The sequence below is a fragment of the Felis catus genome, chromosome A1 (genome assembly GCF_018350175.1).
Source record: "Felis catus isolate Fca126 chromosome A1, F.catus_Fca126_mat1.0, whole genome shotgun sequence".
Classification (NCBI taxonomy): Eukaryota; Metazoa; Chordata; class Mammalia; order Carnivora; family Felidae; genus Felis; species Felis catus.
The window spans coordinates 20,135,086-20,154,800 of record NC_058368.1 but is presented as its reverse complement, the minus strand read 5'-3'; the positions used below and the strand labels follow the sequence as shown (position 1 = coordinate 20,154,800).

The following is a 19,715-nucleotide window of genomic DNA, read 5'->3' as shown; positions in this document are numbered from 1 at the left end:
TTTGCTTCTGACCAGACCAGGACCTTGCCCAAGGTCATATATTTAGTAAGTGACGACAAAGCCTCAGCTCACAGTGTAGCCTCCCGGCCCATATTTCTAATGCGGACACAACAGGATGCAGTAGAGGAGTGGGGGGCGGGTGGGCCCCGGGCTGGTAGGCAGGGAGGGAGGGGGTGCTGCGGGCACACCTCCCTCGGCCATCGCCAGTCCTGAACACAGACCAGTTCTCTGCAGGGTGGGACTTTCTGCCTCACCCTGGTCTCTTCCGTCTACACTGCAGGAAGACTCCCTGCCTCCATGCAGCCGGCCCTGTTCACGCTCTTCCTGCTTCACACCTGGCTCCGTGGAGGACAGGGCGACCTCCGTGAGGACCTGACCTTGCTGAAGACTGAGCTTGCGCTTCGCCTCTACCAGGGTGCAGCGGCCCCTAGAAATGAAACCAACGTTGTCATTTCTCCTGCTGGCGTGTCCCTTGCTCTGGAAATCCTGCAGTTTGGAGCCCAAGGGAACACCGGCCGGCAGCTGGCCGAGGCCCTGGGTTACACCGTCCATGGTAAGAGGGATGCTCGTGCCCCTGTTTGCTCTGCTGCTCCCACTCAGGCTGCCTCAGGAGGTGGGGTGTTCCCGAATCCAGTGGCTGGTGCTGGATGACCACCAGTGGAGAAGGGTGACCGCCTGGAAAGAATGCAGCAGACGGAATTCGGACTTTGCACTGTAGTCCCCATGATGATCTTTGAGTTTCTCTTCTAACCTTAGGTTCCATGCCAATTTTTCTTATATATTTTTTAATGTTTTTATTTATTTTTGAGAGAGAGACAGACAGAGCGCAAGTGGCGGGAGGGGCAGAGAGAGGGAGACATAGAATCCGAAGCAGGCTCCAGGCTCTGAGCCCAACACAGGGCTCGAACTCATGGAGCGTAAGATCATGATCTGAACCACAGTTCGATGTTTAACCGACTGAGCCATCCAGGGGCCCCTCCGTGGCAGTTTTTCCAATTTCATGTCACAAGCCCTTCTGCAGTGCCTACCAGGTGCCAGGAAATGTCCGAAGCACCTTCCAAGTAGTAATTTAATTGTTATGACAACAAAATTGCCATTATGTCTTCTGATGTTCAGAGAAACCACATGCAATTGCTAGCCCTGGATATGTGATGGAATTATATCATCATCCCTATTTTATTTTTTTAAGTTTATTTATTTTGACAGAGAGACATAGAGAGCAAGCAGGGGAGGGGCAGAGAGAGAGGGAGAGAGAATCTCAAGCAGGCTCCACACTGTCAGCGAGGAGCCCGACACGGGGCTCAAACCCACAAACTGTGAAATCATGACCTGAGCTGAAACCAAGAGTCAGATGCTTAACCAACTGAACCACCCAGGCTCTCTCATCCCTATTTTATAGATGAGCCAATAGGCACAGAGAGTTTACACGACTTGCCCAAGGTCACATAGCTAGTAAGTTGCAGATTTGGGACTCAAGCTCAGGTTGAGGTCAACCAGGTTGAGGTCAACATAGCTTGCACTCAGGGCCTCCGGCTCAAAACCTGGCCTCGGAACCAACCTACCAACTCCATGCGAACACACACACTCACGCACATCGCTTTTCCTTCTCTGTCTTAGAATAAGATACCAATAAAAAAGGATGGGCATTAGCCTTGTATAAATCAATATGTTTTAGGAAATCCAAGAACGAATACCAACACAGTGCTGGTGAGAGCTTCCTTTGAGCTAGAAGCTCGGGGTGGCAGGTAAAGGTTAATGCTGAAGACCCCAGGTCACAAGGCACCAGTCATGCATCCCGTTCCCCACGCCCCATCCACATCCTGTCCCCTGCCCAAACAACTCTCGTGACCCTGCTGGCCGGCTTGATTTTCCTCAGCAAGAATATCACAGAAATGCATATATCCCTGGTCTTCTTCAGCCACATGAGATCGGCTGCAGTGCCGATTCAAAAACTCAGTTCTTGAATGATGCGGTTCAAGAACTCAGCATCCAGACAGATAAGGAAAGCTCTGAACGCGAGCAGGTCAGTGTCACAGGAACAATGCACACAGAAAGACACTCTCGTGCAGGGCAGCAAGTGTATTTATGTGACATAAATTAGCACAGGGCAGGGAATGATTTATTCCACTGGCTGAACAGAAAGACGCCCCGGAAGACATGCCATCTGAGCCGGGTCACGAAGAACAAATAGGCGTGTGATAGAAAGACAGGCGTTTCTGCCTTAAAAGAGAGACTCACAAAAGTCACAACTGGCAGGAAAGTGAGAAATGCAAGTGTGGCTATCCTCCAGAGAAAGGGAACTGATTCCAGTTGATTCTTTGTTGTCAGGTATAGTCAGGGTCCCTGGCTAACCGAATATGATGATTAACAGGGTTTCCATAGACCCCATTCGAGAATTACCAAATGTGAGGACTGCTTAGCAGTCAAACTCTGTGGAACATGATCCCACCATTTTTCTTACTCATAAACTGCTTTGTTATCTTATAGAACCGTGGCTCATTATTATGAACAGGGATGTGCAACTTCCAGAGTTCCAGTTAAGAGAGTACCCCCGTAGTCTGGTTTGACCCAACATAGCTCAGAGAATCACGTGCACTGTTTAAAACAACCCAGCAGTGCCCGCTACCTGCCTAGGTCCAGCCTTCCTTTCAAAAGTCAATACAGACCAGTAAAATGTATTAAAAGCAGGATCCAAAGCAACGCCAGGGTCTTGAGGCCTCTTTCCGGTTTAATCAACAGGAAGACCTATCCACATCTGCAGTGGGACACATCAGCACTGTCTTGTTCTCCCTGTGTTTCCAGCCAATACGTGACAACCAGGAGCTTTGCTAGGGTTCCCACCTGCGGGTCAGACAGGCACAGCATGAGACTCAGAACAGACCCCAGGGGTATCTACAAGGATCGCCTTTGCTTTCACCGCACAAGACACAATTTCCCGATGTTCCAACTTCTAAGGAGTTCTGGTGCTTTCCTAGGTAAATTGATGAGAACACTTTAAGCTTTCTAGCTTTCTATTAAGCATAAGAATAATGCTAGGAACAGAGGCCTCAGAAATGAAGGTAGCCTGGTTCTTGGGAAAGAGTTCTGTTGGATGATAATATGAATTTCACTTTTACGGTTATTATGGCATTTGATCCTCATAGAAACCACATACATTAATTAATAACCCCAATTTTACAAATGAGACAAGAGGCTAACAGTTTGGCAAGACTCTGCAGGTGGAAGAGACAGGAGTCAGGTCCCAGATTCTCTGACCCCAAATCCCATGTTCTTTCCAAAATTCCTTCATCCTACTCTAAGTCACTGAGCAGAAGCATAAAGGTATAAGGACATTGTCTTTTCTATTTTTCATCAGAGATATCCTCATTGTTCCCACAGCTCAACCAAACCCTCTGATATCATCCTCAACTTAGGCCTCTTGTAATTCTGAGGCAAGTAAAACGTTAGCATTGCTGTTTGTAGTTTGAGAATTTTATATTCATGAACTTTACAAAGTCAGATTCAGTGTCACGTTCAGGAAGCTCAGTTCAACACATTGATTCAAAAGGAAGGCGCTCTCCACACTGGGCTCACAAATGAGTTAGAAGGCTCAGCCGCAGCAAGAGAAATTCATGAGAAAACATCATGTCTTCTTCTAGCACTTTCCTCCCACTCTGTGCGCATCCCAGGGACCTTCTCCTCAACCTTCCACATCGCCCTCATCACAGTGCTGATGGAGTGCAGCACCCAAGGGTTTTCTTCTTTCTGCTTCCTTTCTTCCCAGACCCTTGTAAGATCTACCTGACCAGCCCTCCAGCAAGAAAGACGCTCTCTGGTGGGGCAGGGAGAGGAATTAAGCCAGCGGTGACAGGTTCCTCTTTCCAAGGCTGCTGGGGAGGAACAGTCTGTAGCCTGTCATCCCTCAAAGAACAGCTGGTCCCCTGGCCCAGATTGGGTGAGAGGGCAGAAAGGAGGTCATGCTACACTATGGACCGGTGAAACGTCTCACTTCGTTCCTGCAAGATGGTCAACATTTTACGGGGACATGATTCTATAAATACATATGACCTTCCTCAGTAGAGGAAAACCTGACAAGAAGTATTATTTTCATCCATTTCTTTGCTCATTAAAATAAAAGCAAAGGAGTCAGGCTGCAAATCGTGAGATATACAACCCGAGTCTGTTTTTTACAGTCGTGGATTCTAGCAAGCAGCTTTGGTAGTGAAAGTTTTCTGGGCAAGTGAAATCTGTCCACAGCTGTGGGCTGCAGCCCGGTGGCTGGGCGCCCCGGCCAGGGTGTATTGGGGGCATCTGTGCCCCTTCAGAGAAGTTTGGCCAGGCAACTTGGGGCTCTGCTGCTGTCCCCTGAGCGGGCCTCTGAGACATGAAGGGTGTTGGAGTGGACGGGCCCCAAGCCAGGTCAGAGATCCATTCCAACAGGTGCCCTGGGGCGAGGGACAGGGCAGTGCAGGAAGAAGGGACAAAGTGTGGGGGTAGATTTGTGGATAACCACAGAGCTGTGCCTAAGAGGAAGGAGAGACAAGGAGGAGCAGGGAAGGGCCATGATCCAGAGGCAGCCTGCACAGGAAGGGGACCTGACTGCTGGAAATGCCCAGCTTCCATTGTCAGGAGAGAGAAGCTTGGGATGCTCAGCTGTGCCCTGACTCACCAGTGGGCGAGAGGCCCTGCTCCAGCTCCAGATTTCCTCCTAGGGGAGAATAAAAGCCACAGATTGTAAATACTATCTTGAAAAAGAAATCCACTATTGATTATGGAGAGAAGGAAGAAATCTCCTGTGTAAGTAGTAAATATAAGTCCAGCCAACCCCCGCCCCAAGAAGGTGGAAACTATTGACTCTCTCAGATGTTTATTACTTCCTCAACATTCTTCTAGGTTCTTGGTGACATGAATAGCACAAGCTGTCCGCTGGGTCTTAGGGAGCAGGGGGATGGGAGGCGCTCTTACCTTTCCTCTGTGTTCCTCGAATCGATAGCATAGTTCTGAAAGAGGCCACATCTGAATGTCCCTCAGGCTTATGACATGCAGTTGTGGGAACGGATCTAAGGCCCTGAACAAGATACAGTGACAATTGGTCTGTCATTGTTATTTATGACATTCCCCATAAATTGATTGACTTCTTAAACATTTGAAGCCCCCTCACTCTGCACACCAGATCCGCAGTTTTGCCGGCTCTCTGTATTCTAGTGCCCTCAACATGTCTGTCTTAAGAAGTTAAGGAGGAATAGCCTCTGGGATACTGGTGGTATTTTTCTATTTGACTTCATCACAGCCTGATTTCTTTCTGATCTTGCATGGCTTCCCCCCACCTCTCAGCTCTTAATCTATGATTCGGGATAATTCCTGAGCAATTGAGTTCTGATTTATCCAAATTGGCTGTAACTGGTAGATGAGCCTTGTGAAACAAGAGTGGTACCTGCCGGGGCCCCATTTCAGTGCAATGTGCAAAGAGAGACAGGGCGAACTCCTTACTTACGCTCACCGCTGTCAATTTATCCCAACACCTTTTTCACAGACCAGAGGGTGAAACAGTTCTTACACACTGTTTACGCCACCCTGCCCAACTCCGGACGAGGCACCAAAATGGAGCTGGCCTGCACTCTTTTCGTGCAAGCAGGAACGCCCCTCTCCCCCTGCTTTGTGGAACAGATCTCCCAGTGGGCCAACAGCAGCCTGGAGCCAGCCAACCTCAGGGAACCCAACAGCACCAACATCGGGGTCAACGAATGGGCCTCCAGGCAGATGGCAGGTAAAAGAAACCATCCAGTTTAGTGAGGCTGATTTCAGAGCGCTATAAACACAGATACCAAGCATTGCTGGTCAGAAGCCACATGGGTGGAGACTCAGGCCACCCTCGATTGCAACAGAAGTCTGTCCTCTTGGGAGACCCTACCCTTAAGTGTGGTGCTCTATGAAGCAAGCAAAGCTGACCTTTGGCCCCCTCTGCCCATCCCCCACCCACCCACCCAGCAGGGGGCTCTTCAGAGCCTCCCACCTCCAGGGGAGCCCTGCAGGCTTTGTTCTGTGCACCTGTTCCCCTCAGGGGAATCCCCCCCACTGAGCTCTGCTGTCACCTACAATTAACACCCTGCGACAGCAAAATGCAGTGGGAGCCAGAAAACTTCTTGGAATTTAGCTTCAGGAAATGATTCAAGGGAAGAAAAAGTTATATATAATAAGATGCTTAGCCCAGGGTTAGGGTTACCGAAGAAAAAGACTTAGAAATAACTTAACCCCCCAGCCACTAGGAATGATCCCATTAATTACAGCTCCCGCGTATCATGTAGTTCTAATTATTAAAGGTGGTGAAAATCTATTACACTCACTGGGGTTCCATTTATTGACTTATAGCGCTTTTCCTAAGTGCTCTGTGTTCATTATGTCTGCTCACCCTCACAGTTGTCCTGGGAGATAGGTGCTGTTACTAGTGACGGGTTCACAGATAGAGGAACTGAGGCACGGAGAGCTACGGCTGCTGCCCGGGGCCCAGGATCCCTTAGAGCCAGGATCCTAAGTCAGCCGGTCTGCCTCTGGCATCCCTGAACATTACAAAGGCTACACAGAAACAGGGAGAATGTTCAAGACCCAGTGTTGTTTAAAACACAGAATAGAAGGTGATGTGTACTTTATGACTGAACTGAGAACAACACGTGGGTGGCCAAGGAGCACAGAGCTGCAGCGTAAATACGAAGATGTTCATTGATAGCTCAGTTGTCTCCAGCGTTTCATAATGTCTTCCCAGTTTACTTAAAAAACGTTTAATTCCCTGTCTCGGCTCATTGTGCTGCTGGGGTAGGGGCGTGGGGAGAGGGGGCGGTTAGGCAAAGCCACACAGTTAGCTGCGGTCAACCCTCTGGGGTGAGTGTCCTCCACAGAAGAGGGGCAGCCAGGAAGAGCCTGAAGCTCTGGGGCCAGGCCGCTTGGGTTCAAACCCAAGGTTTCTGTCTTGAGCAGCCGGGCGGATGGTGGCTTTGCCACTCACAAGTGTGTGACCTGGGACAGCTTCTCCAAGCCTCGGTGCCCCCATCTGTAAAATTAGGAATAACAACAGAACTGGTCAGAGGAGTCAGTGAGGGTTTGTTCAAGCATTTAGAACAGAGCCTGGCACAATGTGTGTGTTTATTAATAAAGGGCTGGGGCAGTAGTCAGCCTGCCCTCTTCTCTCTGGTAACGCGTGGAATCTCAAGAGCATGCCCTGGATCTTGCTGTCTAAGCAAAGGCTCTGCCAGGGATGAGGCCCAGCAGCTGGGGTAGCGGGATTTGCGGGAAGGGTGGGAGGGACACAGCGCAGTGGCCCCCACCACAGCGCCTTGTGCCTCCCAGGAGGCCACCTGAGCAGTGCGTGTCTAACAGCCCTAGGAAATAGCCGCTTCAGACAACCTGCTCAGAAAAGGATAAAAGCACGGCCTTCAACAACAGCTAGTTGTAGACACTACGGTTCTGCAGGTGCAAACCCAACCTCGGGGATGCCCCAGCACCCTCCAGGGCAGGTGCACGGGTCTCAGCCGCGCGATGGCTCTCCTGCTCGCAGGTGACAACCCGGGTGGCCTGACATGGGAGCGCGGTGGCGGTGCATTTCCCCAGCTGGCACTTGTGAGCACCATGTCCTTCCAGAGCACTTGGCGGCAGAGGTTCTCCTCCAGGGACACTCAGCTCCTGCCTTTCACCTGCGCCCCGGGCCTCGTCCTCCAAGTCCCCATGATGTACCAAATGGCCGAGGTCAACTACGGTGAGCTCCTTCCCACCTGTGGGCCCTCTTAAGTGACGGGAACAAGGGAACAACGTGGGCGGAGAGAGGGGGGCCACGTCTGCTCTAGAAGGACCCGCGGAGTGTCTCAGCCTTCCCTCTGCAGTGAGATGTGTGTGTGGTAAGGAGAGCCCCCAGGGACCCGAGGACCCAGAGAGGAGGGTGAGGAAGCAGAGGGGTAAGAGAAATCCAATCTCACGCTTGACATTTCCCTCTGCACCTAGTAAGAGGTGTTAGTGTAAAACCAAAACTGTTTGAATGGAACCACCCCACCCTCGGCAGGCAACCGCATAAAATGAATGGCCACTTGGTGCTAAGAAAGGGCAAAAGATGGAGAGTTCAGTTTAGATGGCTCTCGAGAGGGCGCCCACGCGGGCTTGACATTGTCCTTCCGCCCTGCCTGGATGGTTGCTCATCCCGGCCCCTTGAGGGTGCGGGTGCCCTGAGTGCGGGCCAGCGAGCACCAGGGGAGAGGGGGCCCAGCCCCGAAGGCTGGCTCCAGGTGTGGACACCGCCGTGGGGCCCCCACAAGGCAAGGGGAGAAGGGACCCGGCCACGTGTCCCCACACACCTCTCTCACAGCCCTTGTTTGCAGGCTCAGCCTTTCCAGCTGTGGGATTAATTCTGTTCTTATGCAGGGAAAAGTCGCTGAGACTTAAAACAGTGTTTCGGGAACTCTGGCACTTAGAAAACTCACAACCTTCCTGCTTCAATTTCATGCAGGACATGTTGTGAGTGCTTTTATTCGTTTGTTTATCCTGCCAGTAACTATTAACTGAGGTCAAGTAAGGGGAGCGTAGAGGAAGGTCAATTGGATATGTAAATATATATTTATGACTATTATAGTTCTTGTGCCTAATGTTTTCCCGTCGCTGCTATGACTCATGCTGGTTGATCTGTCAGCTGCGTAACACTTCCCAATTTTATATGATATCTGGGTTCAGAGCTTTTGTTGAAAGAAAGATCTGGCTCAAAGAGCCTGGGTCCCCACATGGTCACAAAAGGCCAGGATTGGAATGGCTTCCCCTTTAAGACAGTAGATGGCTCTCCCACGTGCCATCATCCCCACTGTGTCCAGCCGATGCAAGCCCTGTGAAGGTATCATTAGAAATTCTAGGTCCTGGGGCGCCTGGGTGGCTCAGTCTGTTAAGCGGCCGACGTCGGCTCAGGTCATGATCTCGCGGTCCATGAGTTCGAGCCCCGCGTCGGGCTCTGTGCTGACTGCTCAGAGCCCGGAGCCTGTTTCAGATTCTGTGTCTCCCTCTCTCTCTGACCCTCCCCCATTCATGCTCTGTCTCTCTCTGTCTCAAAAATAAATAAACGTTAAAAAAAAAAAGTTTAAAAAAAAAAAGAAATTCTAGGTCCTAAGATCAGAAAAGGTGACTAACAGTCTTTGGCCTCGAACTGCTTCCTGAAGGTGAGGTAGACAGCCTGTTAATAAAACGTACGGTTCCCAGTTCTGTGAGCTGGCCCTTCCAGGGTCTGGCACTGTTTAGTTCCCTGTCTCCTGGGACAGAACTAATAATGCCCCATCCACTGAACCCCCAGGCCAGTTCCAGGACGCTGCAGGCCATCAGGTGGGGGTGCTGGAGCTGCCTTACCTGGGAAACACAGTGAGTCTGCTCTTGGTTCTGCCACGTGACAAAGACACCCCGCTGAGCCACGTTGAGCCACACCTCACAGCCAGCATCATCCACATCTGGACCTCCAGCCTCAGGCGAGCCAGAATGGACGTGTTCCTGCCCAGGTAAGTGGCTGTGTCATCCTTCTGGGGTGCTCTGCAGCCTAATCCTGTTGGCCAGGCCTGGATCAGAGAACCCAGGTGGTTGGACTCTGGGGTCTGTCCTTAACCACTGGCCCAACTTGTCTAATGTGCCCTGAGAGGTTAAGCCAAGGGGGAGTTACCCTAGAATATGGGTCCAGGTCAGAGTCTCTGCGGACTAGTTCACGATGCAGATGGAACAGAGTTAATTTCCTGGGTCTTCTCAAGAGAAGATATTCTGTGTTCACTGGGCCAGACTGCAGGCTCCAGGCCTCATGCCACAACCAGCTCTCTGAACAGGGAAAGAAAAGCCATGAAGTTACCTTGGAGGAATGTGCCCCAAATCTTATCACATCCTAAGAGTATACAACTGTCATTTTTCCAAAACCAAAGAGGCAAGGTAGTTTATGGAATTGAGCAAATAACCAAGATAATTCTGACTGGAAGACAAATTAAAGCATAAAAATTCAAGACTTTTAGTCTCTATGCTGAAGGTTCTCATTCTTTGTAAATAGAGGCGAGCCATTCTTTGAGAAAATCCAATAGGTGCAAATGCAAATTGTCAAAAAGTTCAATGATGGTTCTAGATTTTGCTTTTCCAAAGCAAAACCTACTTGCAAAACTCATTACTTTACAAAGAATTCCTTTTTGAGCTTCTTTAAGTGACAAGCTTCTCTGGCACATTTGAAACCAGAGTAAACCTGTAGTTAATTTGTAGACCAGCATTAAGTGAGGAATGTTATCCCAGGGCTCAGTATGTGGATTCTTCATGCTCCTTCCTGCTGGCTGCCACCACCTGCTCTGTTGACCAGGCCCTCAGCAGCACTGAGCCAGAGGCCTTGGCAGAGCTCTTTTGAGCAGTTAAAAATAAGTCCAGACACTGAAATAAAAACACACAAGGAGAGACCCAGTGAGTTAAGGGCCAAGGTCTAGAGTGGGATCTGGCATAACCAGAAGGTGAACGTAACTCTATGATAAAGTTTATGTCTCTCCAAACCAAATGCTTAGACCTCAAATGAAGGCACAAAGACAAGAAATTTCAACAGGTCTCTCTGGCATGGAAAAGAAGCAACCTTCACCTTTCTGTCATATTTGAGAGAAGCTCAGCAAAGGAAGAGAAGCTTTCAATGTTAAAAGTAGGGAGACAGTGCGACCTGGTGCAGGAAATTTGTCGGAATCTTTTCAGAATTAGGAGACAGATGGCTGGCCTCATCCTGGAGCAGCTGCTGTAAGGAAGAGTCCCCAGGAAAGTGCCCAGCTCATTTGCGAGTCCTCCGCTGTCTCTGATGCCACCTGTAGAGCTCACAGCGGTGAGGAATGATGCTGAAAGACCCTGAAGACGGGGACGGGATGGGAAGGCAAAGATCATAGTAACACAGCATCAGTTAACACTTGTTAAAAAAATGTTTGGTTACCATAATTTATCTCCTTAATGCTATCAAGCCTGACATCCAAGAAGGATAGAAGGTATTAGGAAAATGAGGCTGTTTCACAAAGCCAAACTCACCAAGCAAAGAAACCAGCTTCAAAATCCTTTAAGGAATAAATAGAGAAAGAATTTCAATTATCTTAGGTCTAAATCTGGGTACAAAACTTTGGACCGTGGTCGACCAGGTCAACTTTTGGGCAAGAATTTACCTCTAGTTCTGCAAATCATTCATTCCTCATTTAATATGATCTGCTTTATAGTTACCCTGCATTTTTCATTTAGCAAGAGCAAACACTTTTGCACACTGTGGGTAGCGGTGCAAATATCGTGTGGTGGTGAGGTGAGCCTTAGGATTAAGCTTCACCAACGGTGTATCCATAGATTCTGGATGAATTATGATATCTAGCTTCTGAGGTAATATTTTATTTATGAAATAAATTTATGAAATTTATTAAATTTATGAAATAAAATGTATGGGGACAATTAGTCTTCATTAGGGACCTTAGCATACCAAAAGAATAATCAAGAAAGCCAACAATGAGTGTTAACAAGGGTCATTTATATCCATAATAATGTAATGCCTCACAAGAAAGACTAATAATGTCAAATATATATTTGTTTAATGAATAAAACGCTTGGTTATTAGATCAACATAGTAGGATGCTAAGCATGAGCATTTTTTTCTCATAATAGAAGTGATGTATTTTTTTATTGAAGTATAACTAATGTATAGTGTTATATTAGTTTCGGGTGTACAGTATAACAAATCAGCAATTTTCTACATTTACTCAGTGCTCATTGTAAGTGTACTTTTAATCCCCTTTATCTATTTCACCCATCCCCCCCCCCCCACTTCCCCTCTGGCAACTGCCAGCGTGTTCTCTGTATTTCAGAGTCTGGTTTTTGTGCGTGTCTCTTTTTCTCCTTGTTTGTTTGTTTATAAGTATTTTAAAAATCCATCAGATCTCATATATTCAGAAGTTTTGGGCTTCCTTTCCAAGAGCTACTGATCATCGTCATGTGTGGATTGTGCTTTTCTATGGGTATTTTCTTTTTTTTTTTTTTAATGAAGGTACAATTCACATAACCATAAAATTCTTTTAAAGTGTACAGTTCAGAGGTTTTTAGTATATTGGCAAAGTTGTGCAACCATCACGACTATCAAATTCCAGAACATTTTCATCACCTCAAAAAGAAACTCCATGCCCATTAGCAGTCACTCCACATTCCTTCTCCTCACTACTCCTAGGCAACCACTAATCTACTTTCTCTCAGTGGATTTGTCTATACTACTCTACCTTTCACATAAATGAAATCATGCCACATGTAGCCCTTCTGTGTCTAGCTGTTCTCACTTAGCACGATGTCGTCAAGGTCCGTCCTTATCAGAGTATGTATCAATACTTCATTCTTTTTTATGGCTGAATAATTTTCCATTGTATGAATATACTACATTCTACTTATCCATTAATCAGTTTATAGACATTTAAGAGCCTGGAAACTTTTTGCTTGTTTTCACTTTTTGGGTCCTATAAAACTTTCATGTGCACACTTTTTTATGATATATATTTTCAATGATCTTGGTTATATACCTAGGAATGAAAATCCTGGGTCATGTGTTAACTCTACACTTTACATTTTGAGGACCTACCAGACAGTTTTCCAAGGGGCTGCACCATTTTACATTCCCACCAGCAATCCAAGAGGTTCCAGTTTCTCCATACCCTTGTCAACACTTGTTATTGTCCATTTTTTTTCATAAGTCCCTCTTCATGGTTAATGGTACAGACTTTCAGTTTGGTGTGATGAAAAAGTTCCAGAGTGGTGGAAAGATAACAGTGGTGGTTGGACAGCAATGTGGATATTCTTAAGGCCATTGAATTATGCACTTAAAATGGTTATGTTATGTATATTTTACTACAATCTTGTTTTGAATTGTGGAGGGAAGGAAGGTGGGGAGAAGACAAAGACTGTCTTCCCAAATTTGGGTTAAAAAGTAGGGTTGTTATCAAGCTTACATTTAGGAAGTATATAGTTATTCTTAGTTACATTACCTGGGAAGACATCACCTCCTCTGCCCTCCAGCAATGCCATCCTCTGTGTTTTGGCTTCTCGGTCAGGCTGGAGGCAAGATGGATGCAACCTGTCTGATCCCACAACAGTAGCAACAACCACAGGAGAAGAAAACCCCCATCTTTTTTATTGTAGCCATCCTAGTTGGTGTGAGGTGGTTTCTCATTGTGACTTCCATTTGCATTTCTCTAATGACCGATGACGTCAAGCATATTGTCATGTGCTTGTTGAACATTTACGTATCTCTTTTGAAGAAATATCTATTTGAATCTTTTCTCCATTTTTAAATAGGTTGTCTTTTTATTGTTGAGTTGTCATGGTGCTTTATATATTCTGGTTATTAGTCCTTTATCAGATATATACTTTGCAAATATTTTCTCCCATTTCATGGATCGTCTTTTTACTTTATTGAGGATGTCCTTTGTTTTTTTTTTCAATATATGAAGTTTATTGTCAAATTGGTTTCCATACAACACCCAGTACTTATCCCAAAAGGTGCCCTCCTCAAGACCCATCACCCACCCTCCCCTCCCTCCCACCCCCCATCAACCCTCAGTTTGTTCTCAGTTTTTAAGAGTCTCTTATGCTTTGGCTCTCTTCCACTCTAACCATTGAGGATGTCCTTTGAAGTACAAAATCTTTTAATTTTAATGAAGTTCAGTTAATTTATTTTTTCTTTTGTTTCTTATGCTTCTTTTAATGTCGTATCTAAGAAACCATTGTTTAACCAAGATCACAAAGATCTATGTCTGTGTTTTTTCTAGCAATTTTATAGTCTTAGCTCTTATATTTAGGTCTCTGACTCATTTTGAATTAATTTTTGTATGTATAATGAGGTAGAGGTCCAATTTCATTCTTTGCATGTGGTTATCCAGTTGTCCCAGCATGATTTTTTTTCTTCCAAGATTTTATTTAAATTCAAGTTAGTTAACGTGTAGTGTAGTATTGGTTTCAGGAGGAGAATTTAGTGATTCATCACTTACATATAATACCCAATGTTCATCCCAACAAGTGCTCTCCTTATTGCGTATCACCCATTTAGCCCATCCCCCCACCCACCTCCCCTCCAGGAACCCTCACTTTGTTCTCTAAGAGTCTCTTATAGTTTGCCTCTCTCTCTGTTTTTATCTTATTTTATTTTTCCTTCCCTTCCCCTAATGTCATGTTTTGTTTTTTAAATTCCACATATGAGTGAAATCATATGGTATTTGCCTTTCTTTGACTGACTTATTTCACTTAGTGTAATACACTCTAGTTCCATCCCCATCATTGCAAATGGCAAGATTTCATTCTTTTTGATGGCTGAGTAATATTCCAGTGTGTGTGTGTGTGTGTGTGTGTGTGTGTGTGTGTATGGGTATAAATCATAATATTCTTTATCCATTCATCAGTCGATGGACATTTGGGCTCTCTCCATAGTTTGGCTGTTGTTGATAATGCTGCTATAAACATCAGGGGGCATATACCCCTTTGAATCTGTATTTTTGTATCCTTTGGGTAAATACCTAGAAGGGCAATTGCTGTGTCCCAGCACCATTTATTGAAACTACTATTTGTTTTTCCATTGAATTTTCTTGGTACCTTTCTTGAAATTCATTGAACATAAATGAATGGGTTTATTTTTAGACTTTCAATTCTATTCTATAGGCATAAATGTCTACAACTTACTCAGTATTATTCAGTCTCGATTACTATAATGTTTAGAAATCAGGATATGTTAGTGATTCAACTTTGTTCTTCTTTTTTCAAGAATTATTTGGCTATTCTGGGTTCCATACATTTTCATAGGAATTTTAGGATCAGGTTATCAGTTTTGGCCAAAAAGGCAGCTGAACTTTTGATGATGATTATATTTACTCTGTAGATCAGTTTGGGAATATTGCTTTCTGACAATATTAGCTGTTGCAATCTGTACACGGGATGTTTTTCACTTTATTGATGTTTTCTTCAGTTTCTTTCAATTATGTTTTTTAGCTTTTAGTTTTCAGTATACAAGTTTTGCATTCCTTTTGTTAAAACCCTAAGTATTTTATTCCTTTTGATGCTGTTTTCAATGGGATTTTATTTTCAGACTGTTCATTGCTCATATAAAAAAAGCCATTGACTTTTTGTACCTTGATCTCACATCCTGTCACCTTGGCAAAATCATTTATTAGTTCTAGTAGTTTTTTCCTCTGTGTGTATATATTCCTTAAGATTTTCTATATACAAGACCAAGTCATCTGTGAATAGAGATAGGTTTACTTCTTCCTTTCTAATCTGGACGTGTTTTATTTCTTTTTCTGGCATAATTGCCCTGCACACCTATCACTACGATGTTAAATAAAAGTGGTGAACATCCTGGTCTGATTCCTGATCTTAGGTGGAAAGCGTTCGGTCTTTTACCATTACCATTCAGTATGATACAAGCTGTGGGTTTTCTGTGGAGACCCTTTTTAAGGTTGAAAAAGTTCTCTTATATCCCAAGTTTACTGAGTGATTTTTGTTTTCATGAAAGAGTGTTGGCTTTTTTTCACACGCTTTTCTGCATTTATTGAGATGATCGTGTGACCTTTGTCCTTTATTCTGTTAATACGGTGTTTGACATTGATTTTCGTATGTTGCATTCTTGGGATAAATCTCACTTGGTCATGATGGGATTTATATGTTGCTGGATTCAATTTGCTAGTATTTGTTGAGGATTTTGCATCTTTACTCATAAGGGATATTTGTCTAGTTTTCTTTTCTCATGATATCATTGTCTGGTTTTGGTAAAGGGCAATTTTTCCACTCAAGATATTTTTGAAACATTTCTTCTGGGCTGGCCTTCATAGCCATATAAGAAAAAAATTGGGTGCCTGGGTGACTCATTTGGTTGGGCGTCTGACTCTTGATTTTGGCTCAGGTCATGATCTCACGGTTCATGAGTTCAAGCCCCATGTCGGGCTCTGAGCTGACAGCATGGATAATGCTTGGGATTCTCTCTCTCCCTGTCTCTCTGCCCCTCCCCGGCTTGCGCAGTCTCTCTCTCTCTCTGTCTTTCTTCAAAATAAATAAATAAATAAACTCAAAAAAAATTACTCTCGCCTTTTAGGGTCATACCTCACTATTACCTTTAGTTACTAAAAATGATATTACCCAGTTTTATCAACTACCATAATCACCATATTTGGCTTCCAATATCCCTTAGCTTTTTCTTAATATTCCTGAGAAACACTAAAACCACAATGGTAGCATTGAAGTGTATGAGCTGTACTGGGCATTGTTCTGAGCACTTTATAAGAATTATTTCGCTTAATTTTCACAAAGCTAAGAACTAAGCACTACTATTATGCTCATTTCACAAATGAGGAAACCGAGGCAAAGAGAGGTAAAGTAACTTACCCCAGGTCACTCAGCTAGTAAGAGGCTGAGCTGGGATTCAAACCCTGGCAATGAACTCCCAAGTTCATGCTCTTAACCACTGTGTTTCAGTATTAAGAGTTTTCAAAAAGAATGTGTTTTAAGCATTTATGAAAATTTCAGAAGAGGTAGTGCAAAATTGTTTTGAGAATGTCAGCATAGTTGGAGAAAGCATATGTATCTTTTTGGGAAACCGTTCTAAAGATCCAAAACATACATTTATGGGAAAATCTGATACTTCTGTTTAAAATATTGGGCACATTGTCTTGTATGGCAATGAAAACCTTTGATAGTAAATGGTCTTTTCCAGTATTTTTACTCTTGTACAAGTTCTGGAGAGTTTATACAAAAAGACCGTCTAAATGCCATTTCAAACTTTTTTATTTTCAAAGAAAAATAATGTGAGCAATCCTTTTAAAGCCTCCTTGAACAGTAAAATTGCAAATGCCTGGCCCTTGGAGAAATATTACAAAGTTGGTGTGTTGATTCTTCCTGCTCTCAGGACTTATTAGGAAAACCAAAACTTTAACTTGCATTCCTTCCCTCCTGTGCATCAAAGACACACACTGCACGCAGAAAACAGAAAAATATGTCTTATCAAATATAAATATGTTAAATGAGACACTCTATTAGTTGTTGATTAGTCAACAACTTCTTTTCTGCACCTACTATGTGAGATGCCTCAGGAGACAGGAGGTAGCAAAGTGTAGATGCCAAGGGCACGGGCTTTGCACTCAAACAGCCTTGCTTTGAGTTGAGCTCCACCACGTACTCTTTATGTCATCTCGGGCAAGTGTCTTAATCTCTTTAGGCGTCAGTTTTTTCACCTGTAAAATGAGGATAATAAAAACATAATTATATGAAGATGAAATTAGATAATCCACATAAATCACATAGGTAATCCACATAAAAAAACTAGTGCCTAGCACATGGTGAGCACATTAAATATTAGTTACTATTAGGAAATTAAAAAAAACTAGGATAGCGTCTCAAGTCATTTACAATATCATAGATAACAGTAATAGGAAGCAGAATGTTCTATACATCCAAAGAGCAGAACATAAAAAGTGTTAATGGGGCTTTAAAGACCAAATGCCACAAAACAGCTGGAGAGGGGAGGAGGGGATCACAATTGCATTGGACTTGGAGGAAAGAGTAGTAACTCAAAGGCAATCAAAGGACATGGAAAAGACCTGGAAAGAACAGCAGAAGCAAAGATACAGAGGTGGGAGAGAGCCCTGTGTGGTCAGACTAGTCAGTGTGTAGGGTTTATGAGAAGGAGCTATGAAATACAAAGCTAGAAAGGAGGCTGGAGATCCCTGACTTCCAAGTTAGGGAGTTTGGCAGTCGTGGTGTGTATGAAAATATTTTGAATGAGATTTTTAAATGAAAGTTGATGGTTTGCTTTTGTTTTTTAGATTCAGGATCCAAAATCATTTCAATTTAAAAAGCATTTTAAATTCTTGGGGAGTCACCGATCTTTTTGATCCACTCAAAGCTAACTTGAAAGGAATTTCAGGTAACACTTCTTCTTTCAAGCTTTTTGGCATTGTGCTTGGGGGCAGCTTTGTCATACTTTGATTAAGGGATTTTCATCTACAGAGGTTTCAATGGTACAGTCAGAGTTAACATTTTGAAAAGGATAAAGAAAGAGCTTTGCTTTATATAAAAATATGTTGCTTCAGATAACAGTCAAATTTGAGTTGGACTTTGTGGGGGAGGAGTGTTTCTTGAAACCTTTAAGCACCGTTTTGGGAGACCACCTTCAGGGCGAGGCCAATGGCCGTAGAACACAATACAACTCACCCTCCCTCTGCCTATCATGACTAGGAACCTGCCAGAGACAGTGGTTCAACAACAGAGGTCTTCATTCTGACCTCCCACTGTCATGCCAGCCTCACAGTCGCCCTTTGTTCCTCCCTCCTCCCTCTCCCTCTCTCCTTGTATCACTTCTGGCTTCTAATAAGCTAACCTTGAAACTTTCCCTCAACCACCCAACTTCCTTTCTTCGAGTTACTCACGTACCTGTAACCTTGCCCTAAAATGTTCTCCTTCCCAAAGTCCATATTAAATTTATTTGCCCCTAGTGGACATGCTACTACTAATCAATAGGAACTGTATTTGCTTATGATCTGACAGGGAACTTACATCATATATTTAAAAAGAATGGAATGCCAAAACCTTATGTTCCAGAATCTTCTCAGAAACCATTAGATAAACTATTTCTAACTCCAAAGGCTCAGGTTTGTTTCTGCTCTGGATACTAATATCCATTGGCATCTTCATTGACCTTGATGCTTTCTGTGCCCAAAGAGCTTCAGAATCTCCACTTTATTTTTTTTTTATTTTTTTTTAGAATCTCCACTTAAAATGCTAGAACCTCATAACAGAGTTTTCTAAAGCATTACTCAAAATCTTCTTTTTTAAGCAATCACACACACACACACATACACACACACACACACACACACACACACACACAGGAATTTGGTCCACAAAAGCAGTCTTGGCTTGTGCTTTAGATGTGACCAGACTAAATGGCAGTTACTTATCAAATGAAGCACAGGAGGAAGGATCTATTCTAGAGTGTTTAAAACCCACCAGCTGTGTACTCATTACCTAGACATGCAAAGAGATAATCAAAGCACTAGTCAAGTTTGGGCACAGTGCCCCCAACAATGCTTGGCACACTGTGGATATCCAATAAATATTGTTGACTTGGTTGAATGACTCAACCAGAAAATTTCCACGGTGACGCAGGCATAATCTGACACTGTAGGGAATAGAAGAACAGTAGAGTGAAAGGATCAGAGGTCAAGGAAAGAGGAAGGGATTAAGAACTTCAGTATGTTCTATCTGTAATAATGTACAAAATGCAATCACAGTGTCTTCTTGTGACTCGAGACCTCAGCTAAGGCATTCCTGTTGTTGATGATGATACTATTCTTCTTTTGATCATTCTAGTTCAAAACTCTGGGGCCATTTTTACCTTTTCTTCTACAACACTACATTCAGTTAATCACTATGACATTGATTGTTCCTTCATAGCTCTTAATCTCTCTGCCTTTATGTCCTGGAAGTACATCTCAAAGTGCCATTAATCCTGTGTCCTCAAACAGGACTGAGCTTGACCCACATCATGCAGCTCCCCTACTGGTAAAGATTTTCAAGGCCCATAAGCTCTCCTGACAAGATGTAACAAGCAACCTACTTTAGAAAGAACATTTTTTTTGGTACCTTTTTTATAATGCAATTAAGGTCTATGTATATTTGTTCAAATCAGCAGAAATATAGGCTCATTGATTTAAGTTGTTAACTACTTATCA

At 44.1% G+C, this 19,715-nt stretch overlaps 1 protein-coding gene across 2 annotated transcripts in view; it reads left to right on the top strand.

Annotated features, from left to right (window-relative positions):
* SERPINE3 (serpin family E member 3) overlaps window positions 1–19,715 on the top strand; it is a 33,553-nt gene that overhangs the window by 1,723 nt on the left and 12,115 nt on the right. For both annotated transcript variants that reach the window (XM_019826081.3, XM_019826076.3), the window contains exons 2-6: window positions 281–553; window positions 5,513–5,746; window positions 7,529–7,726; window positions 9,293–9,491; window positions 17,808–17,908. In XM_019826081.3, coding sequence (XP_019681640.2) covers window positions 298–553; window positions 5,513–5,746; window positions 7,529–7,726; window positions 9,293–9,491; window positions 17,808–17,908 — 988 coding nt within the window. In that variant the 5' untranslated portion in view covers window positions 281–297. The remainder of the gene's footprint in view (window positions 1–280; window positions 554–5,512; window positions 5,747–7,528; window positions 7,727–9,292; window positions 9,492–17,807; window positions 17,909–19,715) is intronic.